The sequence below is a fragment of the Indicator indicator genome, chromosome 22, assembly GCF_027791375.1.
Source record: "Indicator indicator isolate 239-I01 chromosome 22, UM_Iind_1.1, whole genome shotgun sequence".
Lineage (NCBI taxonomy): Eukaryota > Metazoa > Chordata > Aves > Piciformes > Indicatoridae > Indicator > Indicator indicator.
In genome coordinates this window covers 8,864,193-8,891,021 of record NC_072031.1, presented here as the reverse complement: position 1 = coordinate 8,891,021, position 26,829 = coordinate 8,864,193, and the positions used below count along the sequence as shown (strand labels likewise).

Below are 26,829 nucleotides of genomic sequence, written 5' to 3'. Positions count from 1 at the left end.
TGTACTTTGCATACATTTCCATTTTCCTTTGCAAATAGCACTTAAAGATCCCTTCCATTTTTCAAAACACCACTGAACTCAAATGAAAACATAAAACACGTCTGTGAAAATTCTCTGTAGACATTAGAACAGTAACACCTTGGCCATTTTTCTCTTCTACAAGAACTGACCAAACAAATGTTGGCAACATCCCAAAGCAGAAAGGTGCCTTAAAGGGATTGTTATATTGAAGTGCTGCTTTCCACACAGGAGAAAAGACTGTTCTGCCACTGGGATGTAGTTTGGAGGCTGGGAACTGATCCATGCAGATTATCTTCTTTTGTTACTAAAATGATAACACATTAGATTTTGAAAGGCTTTTGCAAGCACAGAGGTTCAAAATAGCCTTTACTGAATCTAAGCCAGCATTTAAAGTAAGATTATAGTGGTAAAACTGGAACCAGAAACTCAGGTTAAATTATTGCACTCAGAACAGTTTTACCTTTACCTGTGTCCTAGTAAATCTGTCACACTAAGTAAAATAAAACTACACTGAACTCCTCCAGTCAGAATCTAGATCAGTGACTTTTGGCCTTGGCTACATGCTCTCTTGTACAGATGACTGCTTGGAAAAGAGAAGTCCATCAGGTCCTGGACTGCAGAGGAAGCCGAAGGGCCAAGTCTGTGAAGTGACCCATTTCAGGTTGCTTGCTTCGCCTCTTGATGTACTCTAGCGTTTTCACCTGGGTATGAAGAAAAGGTATTTTGAGATTTCTAGTGTCTTTGTCTTTTCTCATTTCATAGACCATCATTTAGTCTATGTGAAGCTGTTCTGATAGACACTATCATGATTCTCCCCTAAATTTCACTGGCTGCATGAGCACTTGTATTTCTTACTCCAGAGCTCATTATGACATAGATCTTAAAGCCTCTAGAGTGCCCACTTTCCATGCTTACACCATGCAGTTCCTCCACTAAATAAAACCCACTGTATTTCTCTTAAAGATAGCTTTCTGTACTGAAAACAGGCTACAGCACTCAACATTTCCAGCTTTTTTAATGTATGAAATGCATTTAAAAGTGACAGAAAGATACAGAGCGCTTGAAATAAGCTGCTTATTCATTAAGCAGCATTTAAAACAATTAAGGGGTTATTTTTAAGCTCATTAAATTATTAATTTTAAGAAAGCAACTTGTAAAGATGTTGGATTTATTCAGATCAGGAAAACGTTGCCTTTTCCCAAATGAGGAGTTGTAAAATATGTCAAGGACTAAAATTTCTCTGCATGATTTGTTTTCCATACCATGGTCTTGGTGTCAGCAAAGCCATGCTTCTGAGCAAGATTCCAGAGATTGACTGCAAGCTGGTTTAGTTTGTTGTTTCGTAGATCCCCATGAGCTAGAATAGTGTTAAAGAAGTAGAGTGCCAGCTGGCTCTGTCGCTTTAGGGTCTGGAATGAAAAAGAAATTGCCTATATTACCACACAGTCATCCCAAACCAGGCTGTACTCACTTTGTAATACACAGCAATAATTACAGACACAAGAGCACAGGCACGTCTTCATGTTCCATTCTAACTGCAACAAGCAATGACTAACTGCAACAAGCAATGACAGTCATCAACCAACCCAAGTTGCTGTAAATAAAATAATTCCTCAAGACTCCTACATCTCACCCCACTGGGGCAGAGCTCTGACACATTTTTAACTCAAGACTCCCTACAATCGCAAAGAAATCACCCTCCCACCAACCAACCTCGCACTGACATCACCATAGCTGTGTATATTTCTTTTCATGTCTAGAGTAATGCAACTTTAAAGCTTTTTCCAGCAGTCTATTCTGCTTTTATTTATCTAACTAAAGATGTTTTTCTCTGCTATTTTTTTCCCTTGAAACTTTGGTTATACCAATATATTTGTGCTATATTTGCAGCTACTTTCCCCAAAATTGCTGAAGAGAGACCACGAGGAGGAGTCTTTCTTCATGGTAATCCACCATGGAGGTGCACCTTCAGCCTCTGTGGAGGAGTTCTGGGGCACCAGTGATCCTACATTAAGCTTAGAGGGTTCTACCATCCTGATTTGGGTAAGCAGAAAGCAGAAGTAACTAAAACGCACCTGCAGATTCTGCCTATTCCTACAGAGTAAATTGTAAAGGGCTAAAAGGATGACTTATTATTAGATGTATCCAAGACATAGTATTTGGTTATACTGCTGTGCTGCAGCTGTCCTTTGGTTTTTGCTTAAACCATAACTGCATCTTACACACACAGAACCCAGAGTGGCAGAGGAGTAATTAACACACAGCTGCCAGATGAACACTTTGGTTAATGAACTTAATGCTTCACTTCAGCCCTTTCAGTTCAAGACTTGCCAGGGTAGCTAACAGACAGCACTCAGGTACAAAGTTACAGGAAGAACGAGGCAGAGATTAGCAGAAGTGTAGTGATCACTGACTTGTGTGCTCCTGACAGGATACCAATGGAGTCATGCAGCCTCTGCCCTTTCCCTAAGGGACTGAAAGTGAATTAATTTCCATTCTCAGTGCCAGCAGAAGAGAGGTCAGGTGCCATTAATCAAAAATGGCACACACTGAGCAATCAGTCTTCCAAATAAATATGGAAAAGGAAACAGCCACACCATGAAAAGAATTGGCTAACTAGAAAAGAGGACCACAGCATGCCCCAAACTGGAAGCATCAGACTGCTACTGTACCTATGTGACACACAGAGGAGATTTATACATGCAGAAAAAAATCTGGCACATCAGAAACCATGCAGATGCAATGCTGAAAGCTGCTCATGGCCCCAGGAGAAGTTCCCTTAAGCACTAAATTAATCACACAAAATTAGTAAGGTGACAGCCTGTGCTATACAGCTACATTAGCAATTTCCATCCCTGTAGCTCCAAAAGCTGTTTGTAGGCTAAAACTCCAACTGTCATTTGGGAGTGTTGAACTGTACTCCCTACCATCTCAGTCTAGTGGTAAGACAACGAGCAGGAATACCACAATAAAAGCTTAAATGCCTAAATATTACTCTAAGTATTCCTCTTGTGTCTTCTGCTGAACACAAACTTCAAAAGAGGTTCCTGGGAATTGCTTGGAGATTTAGGCTCAAGAAGTGGCCCAGTTCAATTATTGGGCAGGATGCAAAAGCAGCAGTAGTTCAGTTTGAGTATTAACTGGTGAGGTTTCCCAGGCAGTACCAATGCACATACAAAATCCAGTCTTTAAAATCAGGCTGATGTTTGACTTGTTTGAAACATATGCACTTCAGAAAGGATCATACTTCAAAAAATGTCTAGAAAGACATTCAAAAGCTGGGAAAATGAGATGCACACTAACTCTCATTGTATTAGAGTAGGTCTAACAGACAGAACTTTGGCATCTAGTCATCAGTTACACAATGCAAAGGGAAGAGAGAGGTAGGCTCAGCTATGTAGTAAATCCCACATCTGAACATGAACACAAACAGTCAAACAAGACTTCATATGTTGAACAGGAATGTTTGTGTAACATGGCACTGACCTCCAACCCAAGGGAGGTATCTATGCCAGCATGCTGCCAAGCCTGCTGACATGACTGAGACTGAATTGTGGGTGGCACTCCAACTCACAGGATATATTCACAGGCAGCAAGGAGAATGCAATAGCTCAGCTATTTGGCAGCCACATCTATCATGGGACTAGCAATTCCCACACCAAAAAGAATTGCCAGCCTTCTAGACAGCACGTTTTCCATGATCTTTGGAAAAAGGCTGATAATAATGAAACAAAGAACAAACTACATCAGCCCCAAACATGACCCCCTTGTGTCCTAGCCCCTCCACCAAAGTGCAGAGCAATGCCCACATTTCATACAGTGTAACAGAAAACCCAGCATCTTTCATACAATGGGTCACAAAATTCTGGCTAGCAATTCCAATGGTCATCCTTTTCCAGACACCTACATCATAAGGATGCCTTGAGCCTTCTGTTAGAAAAGCATTTGTGCATTTAGATAGGCTGCTTCTCTGAAGATGCACCTAGCCTGCTGCTGTTCCCATGTATGGCTTTGAGTAACTGGCTCTGATCCCTAAGAGTCCACCTGTAGCAGCACAGAGCTCAGCATGGCCTGTAAGGCTGCTCCAAGGCACTAAACAGATCAGTCTCAGCCAAGTCTCCATGCTGATACTGTTTGCTAGTACTACATGAACTATCTAGCCCAAAATTAATTCCAGTGCTACTGTGATGATGCTGGCTACATCCTTAAGACCCAAATCTAGGCATTCCTCAAGAAGGGCAGCTTTGCCTTTCCATAAAAGTTCTCACATAAACCCTTTGGGAGCCTTTTAACATCTGCTAGTTGACTGGAAAAGATCACAAGCTGCATGGGGCACAGCAGGTGCTCAACATTCATTACACAACTGTCCTAACAAGGGATAATGAAACATCTAGAACAGCAGCTGATGCAAATTCATTTATAATAAAAAGAAACAGTGATTTGAGAAAGGAAATAATATCTGAGAAAACAGCAAGAATTAAGCTGAAGCTGGGAGCTCACATACCACCCAGAGAATCTGTTTTCAACACTCCACTCAACACAGCAAGATGGTCAGAAAGTGCTTTCTTTTGGATACAGTCCTTGAAAGAGTAGTCCAAAACCTGCCTCTAGAGTACTCAGTCTCAGTGACAGCTTCTGTTGGCTCAGAGTGCAGGAACACACCTGTAGTTACAAGCAGGCTGAAACATTTTACTCCTAGCTCTATACTGGCACTATGGGAGGTTAATCTCTATTTCAAACTCCTTAATGTATTTTTAAAGCTTTCAGTATTCATAGTGCTGCCTGCATCAGTTTGATTTTAGCTCTAAAATTAATCCCACAAAGATGTGCTCCATGTGGAACCTGTGGTTCATGGAGGTCCAGACTATACTTTCCAAAGCCATACTCAATAATCTTGCTGTAGGCCATTAGCAGAATTCAGATTTATTTATTTTGGTTTCCACCACTTACCAAGTATCTTACAAACATGCAGAAACAATGTTCCAAATTAAACTGTTTCTAGTCTTTAAACTCCACCATCACACCAGAGACAATGGTGTAACAAAATGATTCATCTGGGAGTTATCCCACACTGAATTTCCACAACCAAATGCCCTCAGTTAATTGAAAGCTAACTCTATCCTCACAGAGCATCCTGTTTCCATAACCACACTACACCAGGCCTCAGGGTGGTTAACTTCAAGCTAACTCTCACCTCACTCTGCTGCTCTGCTGTCGTCATCCTGTACTGCAGCAGAGGCACCTCCTTTGGTGCACTGCCACAGTCGCTAGCACTGAGCACACCAGAGGAGCTTCCACTGCTTGTCAGTTCTCTCAGACTATCCATGTACAGCAAACAGCTAAGAGGGGAACTTTACCTGCATCTTAAAAATGCATTACAGTTGCTACGGGATCTCTTGTGCATCGCTAGGTCTCTCCACCACAGGCCTGCCTATGTGACTGACTCACCTTTTAAACAAGTAAAATTACCTCATTTCCTCTTGTTTTAAGGTTCATGGAGTGCCTGGTCAAGAAGGTGGTCCATTTATTCAACTCCAAGCACTTTCAGTTTTGTATTGAATCAAGCTGAGTTGCAACATACCTCTTCTTTCCCAAGGGTTTTCAGATGATCCAGGATCTGTGCTATCACTGTTTCACACAGCTTATTAATTTCTGCCAGGAACTTGGAGTCTCCACCATACAGAGCATCATTGGAATCAACTGCAGAGATGAATTCAAGCTTAGGTCTGGCTAAAGAGCTCTGCATTTGATTGCTACTGAAAACACCAGCTATTGACAGCAGACTAGATTTGAAAGTTGTAAAATTACTCTCCTCCATGAAACACAAACAGAACAATCTTCTTTTAAGTGCCCACCACTTGGTTGCCTACCATGTCCTCTTGAATTTAGGAATAAAAACACTGAAAAGAATCTTCTAGCTTAAGGCCAGTCTTGTATTCCCAGATGGAGCCAGGTTCAAGATGTCTGCCACAATTAAATGCAGATTAACATATAATGCCAATTTGTACTTTTTTCCACAGAGGCAAGACTCCCTGCTCCCATCAGTTTAGAAGAGTATGGGCACCATCCTCAATGGCAGCAGCAGGACTGGGCCAGTTTGTGTTTTACTTAGGGAAAACAATAAGAGTTTCCAAGGAAAATGCATTTTTTTTTTCTTCCCAAAAGTAAAACCTCGATTACCTCAAATTCCTGGAGGGAAATTCAGGAAGTATATTTTTAGTTTCAAAGACCTTGAAGGTTTTTTGGAAGGAGGAAGTTCTTGAAGTTTTTAGAGCTTATATATAATTGTGATTTTAAACAGGTATATTGGTTTAGTTTACAATGTTTACAAGAAATTTGCAAGTTTAAGTGTAGTTTGAGTAAATTAGAGCACATATAGGATAAAAATGGTTCCCCTGTTTCCAAGTAAACTTCATTTTAAGAAGCTAAGGTACCATGGTCCACCTAGAAAAAAAAACCATCATCATCATCCAACTATAGGGGAATAGTTGCTTATAGCTCCATGCTTCTCTCATTAAAATCTAATTCATTTAAATTTCTCAGCTTGGGATTATGCAGCTATTTTGGTCATAGGAAAAAGAGTGAAAGGAAAGCAGCTAACCCACATTTCCTTGCAGAATTTGAACAGCAGATTTACTACAGAGTAGTTGTTCAACTGACAGGCATTTTCTGTGCTGCTAACTGCAGGAGATATTGTGTCATGGTTGGTAACTCTGACAGACTATTCACCAGAAGAACTGCAGGATATATTTCAGCCTTCCTCTTTGTGAAAGCCCTGTGCAACTAATAGAGAAAGCCAAAATAGCTTGGCCTCTCAGACTATACTAATCTTGCCAGCATGCTTTAGAAGCCTTAATTAATACTCTACCTTAATTTAGTAACCTTTCTATAATAAGACATTTTAGAGCCTATAAAACAATTATTACAAAAAGACTACAGCCATTTTCTAAAATGAAATTTTAGAATTATGATAATTTTTTTTTCTAGGGATTCTGAAGATTTTTGTAAATTGCCACCACAATTTCCAAAAGTGAAAGCCTGCCTTCAAAGCAGCAATTAAATCATTTAAATAATGAAGACTAGGCACTACGTTCTGAAAACAGGAATTGTTATTAAATGTCAATGAAACACCAGCAATAAGTAGAAATCAAGTTGATACCTGGACTAAAAGAAAACCTTACAAATATACAAAATCCTAATATTTACTTGAAAAGTTCACCTTTATACTATTTGCAACATCACCACCAGGAACAAACTAAGTAAAGGCCTCTGCAGAGATTACTTTCCAGAAAAGACTGTACATCTGCTTGGGAACCTCCTGTGATTAAGTTACAGTATCTGGCCTGCAGAGGAAAAGAATCCATTCTGTAAGACTGACTACTGCTGAGCTTCATTAACTAGGTCCAGTGACAAAACGCGTGGGTAACACAACACTACAAACACAAAGCTCCAGAGCCACCCTGATGCATTACCTTTATCTACACGGTAGATGTATGCTTCTTGAGTCATTGCAGACAGCAGATGCAAAACATTAGTATAAATCCTGACTTTGTCATCACTGTTATCCTCCCAGGTATAATCCTGGATCACGTTTAGTAATCCTCGCACAAGGAACAGCACTCCTTGCTCTGGATGGTCCTACAGAGAAGGAAAAAAGACAAAGTCAAAAGCAACACTACACCCACCCCAACACAAAAAGAGGATTATTTGTGGTCATTTAGAGGAAATTACAATATAGATGAAGCTGACAATTGCTTTTCTTAAGTGTTTCCTGCACATCCTTCTAAACTTTTGTTTCAGTTTCCTTTCAAAATGCCCCTTTGAGCCATAATCATAAACTTGATCCGGCAGCCTCCATAGAAATTGGAAATGCCTTGTATTCTACCCACAGGGGAGTAGTACAAAATTAACTGGCAGCTCCTTAACAGCTAAGCCTCTAAAATTAAACACATTGGGAAGATTTTTTTTTTTATTATTGTTATTTAAATAATGTCAGTAAGCTGACTGGTGAGTTTCAGAAGAATAGCTACACTGGGAAGGCAAAGTTACAGACAATCAGCAATCTTTTTATATGAATAACCCTTCTGCAGGTATCAGACTTAGAGTGCTCTGCTAGAATATCCCTTTTCTGCAAGGATCTGTTAAACAGTAAGTGATGTTCACACAGTCAAGTGATGGTGAGGTTTAATTCTACCCGAATTCCAGTGAAGTGCAAGGTGCTACTGAGAGAGGCAATGCTGGACCTTCACCTCCAAACAATTGTTCTGCCTCTCCATTTTGCACTGGGGTGAGTGATTCTGCAGTCAATGAGCGAATCAGTTCAGCTGGCTGGAAAACCAACCACTGCATCTCTCAGTCCTAAAAGCCCAATCTTCTCTGGATTTTTAAACAGGAAAGACAAAACAGTCTGCTAGTCTACGTGCTCTTCATACACACCCAACTTACCGGAACAACCAATAATGTGGAAAAAAAATTACAAAGGAATTCCAAGAGGAAGGCATCGGAAGGTCGCATCTTTCCATCTACACTGATCATTTTTGGCACTTCAGGAACAAGGCTCACTGCAGCTTTGAAAAAAGCATCAGCTACAAAACAAAAACACAGTTGCTGTATTATCACTCCAACTGTGATGGCAGTCATGCCTGTGACCCAGTGATTGCTCCCAGTTTGTTTCAAACAGACTACAGAAAATGAGCATCTGCTTGACTGCCAAGAAACTCAAGACTCAGCAGTCCAAAACTATGAGAATTAAATGATGCTGGGTTTTCAAAAGGAGTTACCACATCACTTGAGACTTCTGAAATTTCAATTCTGCTCTGCTTACCAAGAAGACACCACTGTTTCAAATATATTACATACAGAATAACAATAAAAATATAATAAAAAAATCAGCAGGATTCCAAATTGACTTAAGAAATTGAGTCAGGAGAATGAGGAAGCCGAAGGGGGAGGGTGGTAAGATGATGCCATTCTGTTCACTAATTCCTTCACAAAAGGCTATTAAAGTTTTAAGGAAGTAAAACCAACGTCATTTCTCTAAGCATTTAGTCATTAAAAGTAAAATACTAATGTAGCACCAGAACCTGAGGTATTATTGCTGGTTACCTAGATGATTCTTCCCAAGAACCACAAAATACAGAAACCATCCATCACATTATGGCCTTGGCAAAATAGTTAAGAGATTTTTTTAATAACTCTTTCTTATGTCTCTAATGCTGAAAAACAAACAAACAAACAAAAAACCCAACCAAAATACTAGAGCATTCATTGCTCAGTTTATTAATAGTCACAAGTTAAAACCAACAACATTTTCCTTCTTAGCATATACAGGAGGTATTTTAGGGTAAAACTTCACCAGAAAGTTTCTGACAGCAACATTCTTTTGCACTTTCTTGGCTACGTTTCGGAACACCAGCTTATCCAAATACCATTCCAGGTGTTCAGCCACAAGCTTCAAAGCACCCTTCAGAATTAATGCTGTACCTTTATTTTACAGGAGCAGAAACTGAGGCCATGAAACCAAATTTTAGCAAAGAGAAAAGGAGAATTTTTGGTGAAAGCCAAGAGGCAGCATTGGAATACCACTGCCAGGCAGGCATGGGCATTTCCAGCACTGCTGCTTGCTCTGGAAAATTTCATTTGAGCACATAAGACTCCAAGCAAATTTGCTAAATATAGTACCAACTGCTATCTAATTTAAGCTTATGTGGAATACCAGGCAACATGTGCTTTGGAAAAACTGTAATTCTTCTGACTCCAATTTCTTTTCAGCACACGAGTGAGTGCTCAAGTCCTCCTGAATACTTCAGTAGTAGAACACAGGCCCCTTCATGCTGTCAACCAGCATGCTTCATTTCATCCTGCACATTTGGTTTTGAGCTGAAAGAATGGAGTTTTTTTATTTCAAACAAAATGTAAGTTTATACAGCCAACCCAAAGGAAGGTAAGTAATCTTTCTCTGAGCTGTATTAGAGGATGGAAAGCAGCAGCAGATGTTCATTCTAGCACAAGCAAATGAATCGCTGTCACTTCCACAGTTGTTTCAGCAGGAAAAAAAAGTGCATGCCCCACATCACAATATAATAAAAACATGAGACAAGACAAATGAAAAAAATGTTCTCAGAAAATACTCTGCATACCAATGTAGCCAAGTCTGTGCAGAGACCACTCCTGTCTGCTGAAGTTACTGCACAACGGGGCAGGAGTGAACAGCAGTTGGTCTGCACAATGGAAGAGAAGAGATGCAAAGTACCTCACACCTTAATTTACTGCCTGCTCTCCCATCTACCACAGCCCTAGACATTCACCTCTAAACTTCTGCCACAGCACAAACCTGAAACCTCTTCACTACAAATAACTGCAATTTGATTCATTTTACTCTTCTTGACCTCCTGCCGTTGCTGCGAACCAGACCTGAGCTGCATTCTCATCTGGTGGAGCACCTTCAGAGCTATGAGCAGGTCTAATGAGACAGCTCATAAGAGCAGCATGCCCAGCTCCTCTGCAGGCAGCTGCTGCTGGGAGTGAGGAGAGACCCCTCCACACCACAGATGGCTCACCCATGCTGGGACAAGCTCCTCTCTGCTTCCAGCTTTTTCTCCTCTCACCATGGCAGTCACACAGCTGCTGCCTCCCTGCTGTCTCCATGTGGCTGCTGTCCTCCACCACGGGGCTGTGTTTCCAGGTCACTTTGCAACAGCCTCCCCCACCCTGAGACTGTGGCTGTCCCAGCACAACGGGGAGACTGGGGGGCTCTTGCACCCAATCTTTTAGTTCTTCTTCCTGTCTTTGTTCCCTCTGCCCCCCTCACAATGCAGCAAGGCAGCTAAAATAGCAACAAAGCACAAAAGCAGGTAGCTGCATTTTCTGTTTGAGAGCTGGGTATTTCACTTTGGTAGATCCAGAAGTACTGGCAAGGGAGAACATATTCATTTTTCTCCAAGTTCAACCAGTCTGTGCTAACCACAAAATTATTCTTATTGGAACACTGAAGCACATTTATCCCAGGTATGTGTGCTTTGTATCAGCAAATTCACTTTAATGCAAAGGTTTTATTAGAGACTTGGCAGAAAACTTAAGTGTCCTCCAAACACCCTGTTCACTTAGAGAGCTGTCAAGAGTATGCATCATGCTCAGTGTGGAGGAAAAGTTCACTAAATAGACTGTCACAGATGTGCTGTTTTCTTTGTAACTATTAAATAAGCATCAGTATTTAATTCTGAATTACACTAATTCTGAAGTTATGCAGTGGTGTTTTCTCTGAATCTTTTAAAAGCTGATTTACAAAGCTGCCACTGCTGGGATGATTCAAGAGAAAACAATACACCTGATTTTCCTGGCCTCCAAAAGGTATAAGGGAACACTTAAAAACCACTGAAACCCACAACAATGCCATGTTCTTATTTTAAAAGTGCAGGATGCTGCTTTCTTATCTGCCTAAACTGCCATACTGCTTCTGAAGTAAGCCACTGTTAAGTTGGATAAGGGGAGAGCAGCCTGTGCATTACAACAAATCATCATGATAAAGTCTTCCCAGACTGCTGTTAATATGTAGTGCAGTGCTCCGAACATGACATACTTCATGCTTCACTGAATTCATCCTTTCACAGCAGCTTCTTCATTTTGGTTCACCATAATCCTATGAATCTTTCCCCCAAGCATTCATGCTGACCTTAAGGCTACAGAAACTAACAGTTTGGGTTATCCAAGTCAGCACTTTCAGTAACACCCCTCAGAAAAAGCAGCTGAAATTTGTGCTCAACGCTTTGCTGTTGCCAATATTCCTAATGGCACCTCCACATCTACATGCAATTATACGTGCACACAAATATATGTACCTCCATGTATTCCTATAGATCTCTCTGCATATAACAATGTAGGCAGTTAAAGTTTCAGAGAAGCAAAAAAACCAAGGGGGAACAAAAGCCATTAGAGCTAGTGAAACAATTAAGCTCCTTAAGGCCACCTTCAAAGAGCAAAAGGGAGAGTTTGACATACCCGCACAAGCTATTTTTAGTCACAGATACAATTACACAAGGCTAAGTTCACCCAAATGACAGGACTAGGGACCATATGCAGTCTTCTGCATTCCACCTCACCTTCGTGCCCTACAACGCTGTCAACAACTCTGAAGATGTGGTTTTCACTTGACAGATGTTGGTAATTTAGTGAATCCTTTTACTCCAGTGCAAAAAATTAATTAGAAGGAAGCAGGGGTGGTTGGGGGAGGGATTGGTTGCCTTTTTTTTTCTCTGTTAAATAAATGACCACATCACTGTTCTAACGACCAAGCCCTTGCTAACATTTGTAACTCCTTCTCCTGACACTGGTGAGGACACTGTGAAAGTTTTGTCACATTGCTGCAATGTGTTCCCTTGAGCTGCTGAATGTTCTTTGTCTTAAAATCCTCCACACATCACTTCCAATCCAAAAGCTACAAAGAATTATTTGAAGTAACAAAGATGAAATGAGAAAATGAATGCAGTGCTGCTTCATGAACTGGAACGTACTACATTAATTCTTACTATTTCATACTAATTCATGCTATCAATTAGGTGCAGATAAAAAGGTAATTATGTGGATGAAGCTGGCTAGTGCTAGTTTTATGAATAGCTTGATTATAGATTGGTACCAAAGCCTTAATGCTTCCAGCCAAAGGCAGGCAAAGAAAGGAAGATTTGTACAAGGAGATCATACAGTATGGGCAAGGGCACTAGATACAAGATATTGCATTCTTAGGCTGTAATAAGTAAATGCAATGCAAAAACACCATCCCACCCCCTCAAAAAACCCCAAAACAACAAAAAGCAATAACTCAACCACAAATTTCAGCCCACCTCTCTAAATTCCATGTAATCCCTAAAGGCTGTGAGGTAAAGAATCATCATCAGTGTTTAAAGAGAGTTTCATTAGTAATACTGGAAACTTTGACATTATGGATGTTATAGCTACATGCTGTAGTTTCTTGTGGTTATTATGAGGTGAAATAACCTACATTTTAAATGAGCAGAGTCCAGGAAAAAGAAAACAAGGCTCATACAACATTGAGGAGTCAATATGGTTTTGCAAAGAGAAACCATTCCTCTCAAGACTCTCAAGTTTTCCAAAGAACCACCAAGTTTGTGCTAGGAAGTGACCCATTCAATGCAAATACCTAGACTCTTAAAAAAAAAACCACAAAACCAACATTCACCAATGTCCTTCATACAAATGGTTCTTAAAATAACTAAGCTGACAAAATACAATGAGGAAAGTCCTCCTGAGGATTTGTAGCTTAATAAAGGATGGGGTGGATGGGGCAAGGAGCAGGAATAAAAAGTTTTCCCAGTGGAATGACTACCACGTTCCTTAAGGTTTTGCAGAGACATGTCCTTAGGATGGGCTGGGAGGTGACAGTGCTTGCAGACTAGTCTGGAACATGACTGCAAAGCATGGCAGATGGATCTCATGATTCTGAGCAATAAAGCAGCAGATGAAATCTAATATTAGTAAGGCATGTGGGGAAAGAAATGGCCCTTGGTGTAACTATAGAAAGTTAAGCTCTAAACAGACTATTTACACTCATGAAAGATCTTAAGAGTCATTATAGATGGTTTCCTGAAAACTACATCCTTAAACAGCTGGGGAAAAGGCAAGGCAATTCCAAGAATTATCAGGACAGTAATGGAAAACTGAGGTGTCATTGTAGCATTCATACAGCTCTTGGGCACATACACCTGGAATGCAGCCCTGAGCTTCCTTCCTGCTTCCTAAAGGAAGAAAAGATTTCCAAGGTGCTAAGGCACAGAACCGTTTCCTTATTAGAAGAGAATATATTGACACAAAAAGTAAGTTCTTTAGGACCTCATCAACCCCATCATGAACAAAAAGAGCCAAGAATAATCTATTTTTTTCACAGGAACACTCATAAGTCAGCTGCATGCACTGCAAGACTCAGCTAAAAATTAAAAAAACATATAGAAAGAAAGCCCTAAATGGTAGATTTCCAAGCAGTATGTAGCTAAGGAACTCACTGCCACATGCAGTCACAAAGGCCAAAAAGTATATATTTATTAAAAATTCAGTTTTCTAAGGATTGGTCCATCTAGGTCATTAAATACTGTGGTTCATATGCAACCTCTGTTGAAGGATGTGTTTAGAGCACCTGCAGCTGAAAGCTAGGAAGCATCACTCTGCATTATTGTTTCCTGTATATTCCCTTAGTAGATGCTGCCAGACACTTTCAAAAGCAGGTCATAGGCTAGACAGACTTGAGGAACTGACAAACTAATATGAAATACTGGTCTGAAAAGCTTACAGAGATAGAGATGTCATTTCTCCTAAATCGTATGGAAAAGATACTGGTTGGGATATAGAGAGGAACAAGAAACAGCTCTGTGAATGGAAGAAGTTTCCAGCTGTGGAAATCCCAAGTAACAATAAGGTCAGAATTTGAATCAAATAAGGCATTAGCATTACTAATAAAGAAAACAGTATCTCATCTGTTTCTCCCAAAGCTACTTTGCTGCCTTCAAGGAAAACAGTATTTCAACAGGTAACAGAGACAACATATATGCATCTCACTGAGAAAGCCTCTTCAGGTTCTCATGTCTCTAAATTCTTTTCCTCAGATTGGCTGTCTCTGTATATTCTATGTATACTCTTCAGATAAAGATTTTAGGAGATTAGGAGGGAATACCAAAAATTGAGAAAATACACTAAAACATTATTAGACTACGATTAAAAACTACTGATTTGATATTCCATCCCATGCTTTCTCCAAAGTGTGGCTGAAGCCTGCCATATTTAGAAAACATTTGCGGGAAAGCAACATTTTCTTTAACAAAAGACGAAATTTCTTTTGCAATCTACTAGTGAAAGTGTGTTTCAGCTACACTTGAACAGAACAAGCACCTAGAAGCACACTAAGCACTGTGCTTTAGAACTGAAATCTGCATTTGCTAAACAAAATAAAGATCTTGTTGATCTGGGGGACAAAGACTCTCCATTTGTATGAAGTTTTATGTTTGATAATATCCCAGTGCAATTAGTCAACAGAGAAATGACTGAATGACTTGATTCACTCAGCATGCTACTTCTGAGGGGAGGCAAGGATTGCACAGCCTTCAAAACAAAAATGCTGCTCAACACACATCACCAGAAAGTTGTGTCACCTCTACCCACCTGCTGAATGCTGTGGCCAACAATTAGAAAACCCTACGGTCTGCTCCTTGACAGGGAAAGCAGCAGGAGAGGAAAGGTGCAGGTAAAGTGATACCTCTATCTCAAAAAATCCCTAAGTGACACAAGGGAGCATGCATGTAATCTCACTGTAGTTCAAGCACTCCTCTGCCAGCAAGCATGACTGATGAGAATTTATTATTCTGCACTGGCAGAGCTCAGCGCTCTGTGGCTAGGTTGGAAGAAAACGGAAAGCACATCTCTAGAACATCTAACATCTTCCTTTCTAAGGCAGGTTCTTCACAGGCTCTCCAGAGCTACAAACTGTGCATCCAGGACTAAATCACCTAAACCATTCTGAATGTAATTACAGATTCATTCTATTTAAAGCCCTTCTTGGAGACAAGAGAGCCAATGGTCAAGTTTAATGCATGTCAAACAGCACAGCTGGACAGCCAGCCATCAGTGTGTTAATGCTGGACCTTTCATGAGTCTGTTAGATTCCTAGTTCTGGCCACATTTCATTGTATTAAAGAAGATCTATTCCAAGAAAAATTACTATTACAGTTTCTTAATACTGAAGTATTTGGGTGAGTTCAAAGGAGCACCACACAGTTGCTTTGATTAATGGTGTGGCAAATCCCAGCAGGCTCTGATTTGATAGGGGAAATATGAACAGCAGGACGCTGGGACTGATGGCCTGGTACCCTGGAGACTGGGAATGAGGCACAACCCAAACCCCTCCAGTTAGAAGCAGATTAGCTGTGGCTCTCCAATTGTTGGTAGTTTATGAGTAAAATCCTCAGCCTGGCAAACATTATTTATTTTACTGCCCCACTCATCCTCTTTATAAAAAGAGGAACCTTTTCATTTCCCTTTACCTACCTTAAAAGGTAATTTTACTCCCTTTTCAAGTTAGATACATTGGCATTCAGAGAAATCTTCCTACTGTCAACAGAAATCTATCCTGTGAAATTCAGTTTTGTTAGATGTTTAAGTGAAAACTCAACTGACTGAATTGCTAGACTCCCTGTGGGTACTCCAAATTACAATAAAATAAGGGAAAAAATCCAAGAATTTACCTCACTAAAACCAACAGCTGGAATCTCTAAAGGGAAACTGCACACACATGCATGCCCTACTGCTGACTGAGCTCTCAGATCAGGTACATTACCTTTCAGTTTTATCTCTCTTCCCAATTTTAAACTGATTAATCTAATTCCAATCAGCATAAAATAAAGGTTACACATAAGGCACAATTTCACTACCTAGCCTAATACTGTCATTAATTGCACTCTTAAAAGCTCTACTTCATGCTGCATTGGTTTTAGTAGATCAGTGTCTAATTGGCCTCAGTTAACACTCTGGATTTAAATCTGCTGTTCTGAATTAATCAGTGCTTCCTCACATGCATTCAACTGAGATATGGATTAAACTGTGTTTAAAGTAACTTCCAAGGACACATCATCTGACTACACCACATCAGAATATGCAAAAGCAGTTCACAAAGTGTCCCACGACTGGTGTCACTGTTGCCTAACTGGATAACACATGCAAGTGACATGGCTCTGAATACAAATTATGCCCAAAATAGCTTTTCTAGAGAAGCAAAAAAAAGTGTGTAACAATAAAACCTCGGTAAGCAAAACGAGTTACTGAACACCAAAGTTTTGCACATGCTTCAGTTCAACAAAAGCTGAGATGGACAGCTTCTGTTCCCCTCTCTGGCTGGTGGGTCTAAAATTCAGGACACTGTTAACACCTATGCATTTTAGATATTTGAGTTCATAATACTTGAGGATCCTATTCATTGTTTAGTGAGTGCACTGTCTTAAGATGTCAAACAACAGCTGTGTACATTTATAAACTGCCACTGAAAAATCTGGACCATTGCTGGGGCCCAGGAGTCTCACTCAGAGAAGACTTTCATCACTAAAACAGCAAAAAAGAAATTCAGACGTTGAATCATTATTAAATCACAGAGTTGGTCCCACCACAGGCAAGCTGTCATAACCCAAGACAGAACACTAGAGGAAAACTGTTTTGGATTTGCATCCAGCAAGAGATGCACTGCAACACAACAAGAACAACAAATACTGATAGAAAGGAGAAAGGGAACTGCTCAATTAAACAAAACACCAGAGCCCACTTTTGGTAAACCCTGGTATCTACAAAAAAACTGCACAATACCAATTGCACAACAACAGAGTTTGCAGATCTTTTATTTACGCAACGTACTTGGACACAACAGCCAGCTCTACTCTAAATCCCTCTGCTTTGCTATATGGGCAACATCAGATGCAAAACAAAGAAATACAGCAGTCACCCTACACTAAAAAGTCTTCATCAGCATCCTAAGTCAGCTTGTTTGTGCAGCTGGAACTTACTGGTAAATACAGAGCTTGGAAAACAAGCTCTCATGAAGATGCAGAGTGATAAAACAAAACATTCACAGCTACAACAAGAGATGTGGCAAAGTAATCAATTTATTACTTTCACAGCTCCACTGAAAACACATTAAGGAAAAGCTTTTCCCATGGAAAGCAGCCATTTAAAGTCAATATTAAAACTGCAAAACAAAGCAGGATGACATCACTTTAAACAGGAAAAGAAAGATACTGCAAATGGTTAAAAGTCTGATAGATGCCTTCCATTTGTGACATGAGCAGGACCAACAATGTATTAAAGGGTGATACAGACTTAATGCTCATTCTGCTGCCAGAGTAGCTCAAATGTCTTTTTTTTCCCCCCAAAGTATGTTTTTGTCAGAATTTCCACCTACTTTAAACTGAGCTAACAGGATGGCTGAAATCTGTACATAGGCCCTGGTCCAATCAATAATTTAGATTAAAAAAAACAATGTATTTTTCATTCTTCACATTTTCTAGTATTACTCCATTCTTTCACTCTGATACACTGGCACATTTTCTTAGCTAAGCATTTATCATGCACATGCTCTGACTGCAAGTTTCTGGTGTCATTTACCTAGTTTTTAATTCTTTCCCAGCTTGCCACAGGGTTTTGTCAGCCTGTGAATTACCACACAAATGAACTAATTCATTTTGCCACAGTGAAAGTACACCATTTGTGATTGGAGTGCTTGCATAATTATGCAGGAGAAAAACATTCTCTGCTTTCCATAATTTCTAAATAATTTATGACAAGCTACCTCATAGCTGTGACTATGTCAACTACAGTCAGCTGTCCAGGTCATTGAGATCACAGGATTACTGTCAGAATTGAAAAGCTGCTTAAATGTGTCAAGTTTTCACTGTAACACTGCTGTATTTTAATTATATCACAAATACAAGACTGAGGAGTTCAGCCAAGTTACTATTCACAATTAGAAATCTTTCTGAAATAAGAGAACCTTTAAGTAGATAAAATCCCTTACCTTGTGAAAGGCACTGATTAGCCAGAGCTACCTGTCCAGAGTGTAAATACAGGTTGAGTCGGGTGAAGATACTGCTCAGTGATGGAATTGTAATGAAGCAGAAGGCAACACAAGCCTAGAGCAGATTTAAAAAAAAAAAAGAAACTGAAGAAGATTCCCATCTTGGAGTTACAGCAGTCATTACTGATTTTATACACAATTAGGAATCAAAATCTGTAAATCAGTTTTGGGGAAGACTTTCAGTATAAAGCAAATATTATGTCCAAAACCAGCAACTTCAAATTTCCCATGATTATTTCAGTACTTATAACAATATTTTTTACTGCTGTTGTTACAAGTAGATTAGCTCAACACTTTCTTAAAGAGTTCCTCTCTCCTGGGCTAACCAACTTGCAGCACAAGTTCTACTTCTATCTAAGTAGAAAGCAGACTACTGGGCCTCAGGGACAATCCATTTGCTAAACTGGGCAAAGCAGGTGCATTGTGTGTGCATGGTGGGAGGAAGCAGCTCTAGTGCAGCATGATGAAGCTTTAGACCTCCTGGAGCAGCCCAGATACCTAGATGGACAGAGCAGCTCCCAAGCATAAGAAGTTGGCCAGTGTCACCCCAGCTATCCTTTGTCTAGACATCATGCACCGGTGCTGTGAAACAAATCTATTAACAGTAGCATGTGCAAACACCTTCCCACCACACAACCACAATTAGTTGCCACATTTCAGGTGAGAAAAAAAAGGAACACAAGCAGCTTGCATAGCCTGTGCATAGTTCATCTGCCCCAGGAGTGTTGGACTTGATCTCTAGAGGTCCCTTCTTACCCCTACCATTCTATGATTCTGTCACCACATCTGTATTGACTCAGAGGCACAAAAGCCAAGAGCAGAAATTTTAAATTCAAATACAGCTTTCAGCACACCTGCACTGATATTATGAGACAGAAGTTCAAATCTACTCTTTTCTCCCTATCTCTCCTTCCTGTGACTGAGTTACACAGATATTAAATATTTTACTCAAATGTAATTTCAAAGGCTGAGCTTTCTCAAATTCACAGAAACACCTCTCCAATGAACCTTCCTTTAGAAAGAGAGTCAATCTTGCTGCTCTTCCTTAACATAAAACTCTTCTTAGACACTTTCGGTCTTGGCTTTTATTATTTGTTTTTTTAATGGCAGCATTTGGCAACGGTAAGAAGAAGAAAATCAGAATACCAATAGTGTGAAAAAATACTAACACTGGTTTTGCAAAAATTCTAAACTTAGGTGGCAGCAGATAGTAGTATCTGCTAAGAAGGCAGGCTCAAAGTTTATTAGAGTAAGACCTACCTTGACAAACGCAGCAGTCTTTCTGGAATGATTTCCTTTCATCACTCTTCTTGTTTCCATTGCTAGCTGGTTCACAGACTACACATTAAAAACAAAACCAAATGATTTATTAGGTCAATGGCAAGTTTTACTGCATGCATTTAGAGAACACAAACTGTCAAAAAGGACCCCAATATGGTGTGCCCTCACTGTACTATTTGTTTTTCACTTGGAGAATTTTAGCAACTGCTTTTTAAAGCAAATATGACTGTGCAGGTTTGTGAATTTATTCAGCTGTAGTATTGTCATCACCTCCTTCCTGGTGTAAAAACAATGATTTCTAGCTAAAACACTTTAAAAACAAAAACCAAACAAAACACAACCAAACAAAATACTGAAAGGATTTAAGAGAAGATACAGTGCTGCAAAGGAATCTGATGTAGCTAATGCTCATCTGACATGTGGCTCAATACAAAAGAGATTAATCTTCCCTATCGTAGTAGGACTCTGCCTGTATCTGCAGCCAGACACACTCTAATCTCTTAGATGGAGGGTTATAGAAGACAGAACCCAAACTTTGAATGCACAGAAGTGCTATTTATTTTATTAAACATGAAATCTCTTGCAAGAGTGGCAGTTTTCTTTGTTGCAATGATACCATGCACGCCTGTCGAGCCAGAACTTCAGAGAGTTTCGGGTGATAAAGTGAGAGATGAGATCAAAGTCTGATAAAAAGGCTTCAGACTTACTATGACACAGAATAATCTGGCCAGGGAATGGGAGAACTGCAAATATATTCCCAGTTATTAAGAGTATGTAGATAAAACAGTAGCTTACATGAATCAGCTGGATTAGAACAGGCTCCAGATTGCAAAACATTGACCTGGCTTCAACATAGAAACTCAGCTGTTGTTCAAAGTCACGGCCAAATGAAACCTAAAACAGACAAAACCCCCTCAATTTTACCTTTGCAGGCCATTAACTTCAAGAAATACAAAACTGCCTGTGGAGAAACCATGGGTATGCAAAAGTCAGAAATCCCATATAAGAAAAAAAAAAAAACAACCCAGTATTAACGACAAAATAAAAACCTGGAGAATCTCTGTGCTTTTCACTGTCTGTGTTCCAAAGGAAAGGTTTCAGGAAATCTTGAAAGCCTCACAAGGGGTTTTTAGTCTATACTCCACATCATAGTCTACTTCACAGATCAAATCTTTATCAAGAATGCATTTAAATCCTAGATTTGTGAAGTATTTTCAAAGCTAACTCCTGATTCTTCACAGAATGGGGACAAAGGCTTGGTGCACTTCATATTTCAAAAGCAAAACAACAAAGTGAAAAAACAAAACATGACAGAAAAATAGAAATAGCTCCATGAAGCTGTCTTCAGATTCTGGTAACTTCTCATAGACAAAGAGAAATTAGCAGGAAGAGAAGCAGGTTTTCCTTGAGTTTGGTTAATAAATATAAGCTTATATAACATGGCAAAAGCCTGCAACCTTGCATGCTAGCAGGAAAGAAGTCAAACAACCACCTTTGTGTGGGAACACCCCACTTCCAAGCCTCTAGACTTGAAAAGCCCAAGTGCTGTCAGCTGGAGTGTCTCAGCTGTCAATTAAAAGCCAAGGAAAAGAAACAGTCTCCAGGCGGTCTACATTTACGTATTCAAATGGATTTTTTTCCTAATAGAAGTAAAGGTTGCATTATTTATTATTTCTCAAGCCATATGTAAAAGAAGTTTTTACAGAATTAAAATTAAAATTGCATTGGATCTGCACAGAAAATGATCAAAAGGAACTGCACCACAACACAAAGGATTGCTTCTTATATTACAGGCTTTGCCTTTCCCCTGTTCGTGCAACTGCTCATTCTTGAGTCTTAGGAAAGTTTTAGGAGTCATCTCAGGAAAACTTCTCAAAAAATATAAATGTTTCCACAAAAAGCTGACTGTAAGGATGATTGTCACAACTGCTTTGGCCTTCACATCTTAACGTGTGCTGGTTTGAAATCTCTAACTTGGCATTTTGCTTCTATTAGGATTTTTCCCCCCCAAAGCCAAGACTATAAAGCCACATCAATGTGGGAAATCCTCCTAAAGGATATTATACAACATTATACTGCACATAAAGCTTAATAAAGCAAAATGACATTAAATAGCCTATTATTATAACTGAAGAGAAAGCAACCATCCAGAGCTAAATTCACAGAACTGCAACAAAGGAAAAAGAGGACAAGTAGAGACAAAGGCTGTCAGCTCTGAGTATGTGAAAGACAAGCCAAGCACAGGGAGTACCTGGTTAGAGAACAAAAAGAGCTTTGGAACATCTCTCTTAACCAACCTGACATTTCACACTCAACAGACAAGAACAAAAGATTCTATTATGATACAAGGGAGGGAAGAGTTAAAAATTACTTTTGAGACCAAACAATTGGAGTTTTTGTGGGACTACTAATTTGATACCAAACACCTTCTCTGTGAATGAAAATGAACAGAGAGAATAACACGGAATCACAGAATGGTAGGAGGGTTGGAAGGGACCTGGAAAGATCCCTTAGTCCAACCCCTCCAGGTTATATTTATTCAAGGTGAGGCTCAACAGGGCTCTGGGCAACCTGATCTAGTTGAGGATGCCCCTGCTTACAGCAGAGGGAGAGTTGGGCTAGATGACCTCTGGAGGTCCTTCCAGCCCAGCCCATTCTACAATATTTATGGTTTTCAAATCTAGCATTGGTTCCAGATTGATATAAGTGAATCACTCCCATAAATCAGTGAGCTCTCTGAAGCTGTAACAGGCAAGACTTCAACTGCTGTTTAACTTTTCAGTACTTCCTATGTTTTACATGAGATTTCAAAACCCAGCAGAAAACCTGATGAAATAAACAAGAGGTGCACTTCAAACTCTCCCACTGCACCATGGCAGCTTCAACACTATGATATTTATTTCAGCACATGCAGACTTACTTCACTAAAATGCACAGGTTGGGGTTTTCAATGGTCTTAAGCAAGTCAGACACACAGACTCTGCCTCAGCTACAGAGGCACCTGTTTCTCATGGGGATCCCAAAAAAATCCCAACTATCAGATACACCCCAACAGCTGCACACAATTGCCACTCACCATTTTTATGAATCCATTTATCAAAGCTGCTAACATTCTTTTCTCATCCTCAAGTGTCAGTGCACTGTAAGGGAAAATTTATATGGTAAGTGCTAGAATATTGCTTATCTGTAAAGGTTCAAGGGACACATAATAATTTATATAATGTAATATCCATATGAAATATTTACTGCACACTAAAACCACTAAGCTTATCATTTTAGTTATAAAGCAATAACCCCAATTTTAACAGGAATATCACCAAATCAGCCATGCACCAGACTAAAACATTTTAAGACAAATGTTAAAAATTGCTAAGAATGCCTTTAGATTTTACAGAAACTAAGTCTGACATGAGAAGTAGGAAGTCAAGTTAATGTTCCTTACTGCAGCAACCAAGAGGCCTTCAAGTCCTGAGTTACAGCATGAGAACTTAAGTAGGAACTGATCATAAAACCAAAGAAATTAGTAAATCTATTCTCAGAAGAAAGTTACCCTGTTTAAGAAGAAAAGCTTTTCAAATACACTTTAAATAGGATATGTAATTTGAATGTATTTAGTTTAGAAACAACATTGGTTTGTTTCATTTGGCTTCTGAGGGGGGTTCTTTGAGGGATTTTTGTGGTTTGGGGATTTTTTGGTTCTTACCGTGGTTTGGGTTTCGTTTGTTTTTGATTAGTTGGGGTTTTGTTTTGTTTGTTTGGGTTTTCTGTTGTTATTTGTTTGTTTTTAAACACTGCCACATAATGTAAAAAATAATTAACATCCCCTTGTTACTCTGCTGCTTTTTTGATCTTTTAGTAAGAATCAAACTAAGCTTAGATGTAAAATTAGTTTCTTTTCAAGATTATCACAGATACCTATTTGTGACACTATTCTATAGAAAGAGTCCAAATCTGATTTGAAACAAATTTACATCCCATGAAAATCCAATAAGTCAAACCTGTTTCACTGAAAATGGATGAACAAAAAGTTCAGCTACAATTAACTAATACAATTTAATCCTTTTACTGTTATATGCTTTGACCTTTAGTATATCAGTTACCAATTTCCCAGCTCAGACACCAGATGGGAAGAGAACAATAGTTTTATTATACAAATTCAGTAAAGGAGGAAAGAAAATCTCAGCGTGATTAGCTCATTAGTGCATTGCCAATCAAAAGAGTCAACTGATGGGCCCTGAGAGGCTCAGAAGACTTGTAATGAGATCTTCAGGTCAGTTATGGGTTTCCAGTTCAATTCTGAATCAGACCCCTACCAGTCTAAAGGCTGTTATCCTCCAACAGCTGTCACAGGGGTCAGAGAGCCCCACACAATGGTTTGGCAGTTTCCTGAACCAGGATGTAACAACAGACGTAGGAGTTACTGTAATATAGTTGGAATTTATGATGATTTGCCAATAAGAGTTGACAGAGCAGAGCTGGCTTAGGGGATTTTAAGGATCCCAGTAAACTATCAAATTGTTTTGGCAAAGATGTCAGAGGAAGCACCAAATATGGATTGACATACATTGCTTAATTTTTTTTAGTAAGCTGTTCTAGCTTCACTGTATTGCTCCATCTCAAGGCTGAAGTAGCTTTTAGTGTGAAATACAGCCAAATAAAGTGTTCTAACCCCAAATAAAGCACTCTAGCTGGTATGAATTGCAATTACATGCCAAATGGAACTTCTTCATTGGCAATAAATCTCATATTCATGGCCTATCAAGTCTGAGAAAGTTAAATTTCCTTTAGAGTGTCTGCCATACTAAGAGGCTCTGGGCTCAGAATGCCAAAAGAAACCTTGCAAGTCTACTCAATCCAAACCAGAAGGAAAACAAAAAACAGGAGATCTTTGCTTTTAAAATCTAAAATTTACAGCACTGTGCTTCTGTCTCTATTCAATCAGACACAAATTTATGTGTGATTTTTGAAACCAGAAATGTTTTCCACATTGCACAACTGCTATTCAGTGTGTGTGCAACAGGGCATCCAGGATCCCTGATGACCTCAAAACTCAAAGTCTAGAGGAAAAGAGGAGGAATAAGGGAAAAGGCATAGATGGTTCAAGAGGTTGTCTTCTATTCTAGTTTCCCCTACTCAAGCTCCTAGAGATCTTCCAGGTGTCTTTTTAAAGATTTCACTCTCCTTTGTGAGGGATGAAACAAGTGGCCAAAAAAAAAAAAAAAACCAGGTATAATTGAGTATGGCAATTTTAACAGCAACATATTCACTTAAATCTCAGAACTAGTTTATTATTCACTGCAACTCAGAGTAAATTGGTTCCACTTTGAAAATTACTTTTTAAAGATTGGATTTCTTGGTGTCTGTGCTTCACGAGAAAACTCTACAAAACCATTGCTGCTTTCCCTTCAAAATTCTGCTCCAGCACTGAAAACAAAGCAGTCATTAAAGAGCAAATGGTATGTGCTGCCACTTCACTGCACTGCTCTTCCCTCGCCACTAATTGGATTCATGTCTTAATCCACCATGAAACAAACAGCCTCAGAAATGTGAACCTGGACACTAAGCAGCCAAACTTTTCATAGACAGCAGTTACTAGCATGAGTCAAGATAATCTTACTTCACAGAATCATGCATCGTCTTGCAGATATGCAGAAGAGCATTGAGTATCACAGGATCCTTTGTAGCCTCCTGCTGATGCCTAGAAAACATTTTAGAAACAGTGATGAGAAATCCTGCTCTGTTAAATGCAAAACAGTGAACAGCGTAACACCAACTTAATGCCTAGTTCCAGCTGTCAGCATTGTGTGACACTACAAAAGTTTTATATCCATCATTTTTAACCAGAAGAACTCCAAAGATCATGTGGTTCACAGATGCACAATTCCCACAAATGTCAGTCAAGGAATATTATCTTCATACATGGAGCTTTACTGCCAAGCCACAGAATCTGACTTCTTAAGGGACACAACAAGTTAGATGTGTGATACTGAGGCAACCTAAGAACACCAAAACAAAGCAATCCTAGATCTATCGAGAAGAAACAGAGTTTCTCAGCTACTGATGGACAGACAGGAAGGACAAATGGCATGTTTAAGTACACAGGCACAAGTGCAGTGGAACAGCACTAAGACACTTCAGGAGCTGCAGCATCTCTCATACAAACAAAGGCCAAGAAAGCTGGGACTGTTTAGCCTATAGAATAGAGGCCTGGGGAGGCTGCTTATCAGTTTATACAAATACCTGAAAGGAAGGTGGAAAAGCAAAAAAAACTGTTTCAAGAAACCTGGTAATTATTTGAAAAGGACTGTGTGACTTTCACAATATTTGAAGATGGAACCTCATCTTCCAAGTTTATTTTCAGCTGTGGAAACACTGATTTTTTTTCCTACCTAATGGACTTTGTAACAAGAGACTGTCTCTTCCTCCACTACAGCAAGGGAACAGTTCAGAGCTGTCACAGCAGTTGGAATACAAAATAAATTCGAACTAAGGCAACACAAAAATTAAAAAAAAAAAAAAAAGCTCAGATAACTATTTTGCTAATCCACAGCAAATCAGCATTAATATGATTACCTCAATTTCAGCTTTCTTTGACAAAATTGACATTTTTCTTTTTCCCCCCTCCATAGCCTGGCACAACTTCACAAGGTAAGTGGCCTATACACTGCCTCACCTTCCCTAGCCATTTCTCAATACATTTCCCCAGCCCCTTCAGAGTGAATTTAATCTCAATATTCTCCACTTACTTAATAAAAGATTCCATAATGCACTTGCAAACTTCCACTCTCACACTTTCCTTCTGGAACATATCCAGAAATGGCAAGAATTTCTCCTGAAAGTACAAATACATAAGTAATGATGAGGTATTTTACACACAAGACAATCAATATTTTGGATAAGTTTTATAATCACAG

General features: G+C 39.4%; 1 protein-coding gene across 4 annotated transcripts in view; it reads right to left on the bottom strand.

Annotated features, from left to right (window-relative positions):
• Nucleotides 1–26,829, bottom strand: part of VPS35L (VPS35 endosomal protein sorting factor like) — a 48,578-nt gene continuing 21,749 nt past the window's right edge. For 2 of the 4 annotated variants that reach the window (XM_054390938.1, XM_054390940.1), the window contains 11 exons: nucleotides 26,662–26,747; nucleotides 25,533–25,613; nucleotides 22,992–23,055; nucleotides 20,711–20,809; nucleotides 19,895–19,972; nucleotides 18,575–18,689; nucleotides 8,467–8,606; nucleotides 7,494–7,659; nucleotides 5,603–5,721; nucleotides 1,284–1,430; nucleotides 1–722 (listed from right to left, as the gene is read on the bottom strand). In XM_054390938.1, the coding sequence (XP_054246913.1) occupies nucleotides 624–722; nucleotides 1,284–1,430; nucleotides 5,603–5,721; nucleotides 7,494–7,659; nucleotides 8,467–8,606; nucleotides 18,575–18,689; nucleotides 19,895–19,972; nucleotides 20,711–20,809; nucleotides 22,992–23,055; nucleotides 25,533–25,613; nucleotides 26,662–26,747 (1,194 nt within the window). In that variant the 3' untranslated portion in view covers nucleotides 1–623. The remainder of the gene's footprint in view (nucleotides 723–1,283; nucleotides 1,431–5,602; nucleotides 5,722–7,493; nucleotides 7,660–8,466; nucleotides 8,607–18,574; nucleotides 18,690–19,894; nucleotides 19,973–20,710; nucleotides 20,810–22,991; nucleotides 23,056–25,532; nucleotides 25,614–26,661; nucleotides 26,748–26,829) is intronic. The other 2 variants (XM_054390939.1, XM_054390941.1) reach the window with 1 other exon arrangement.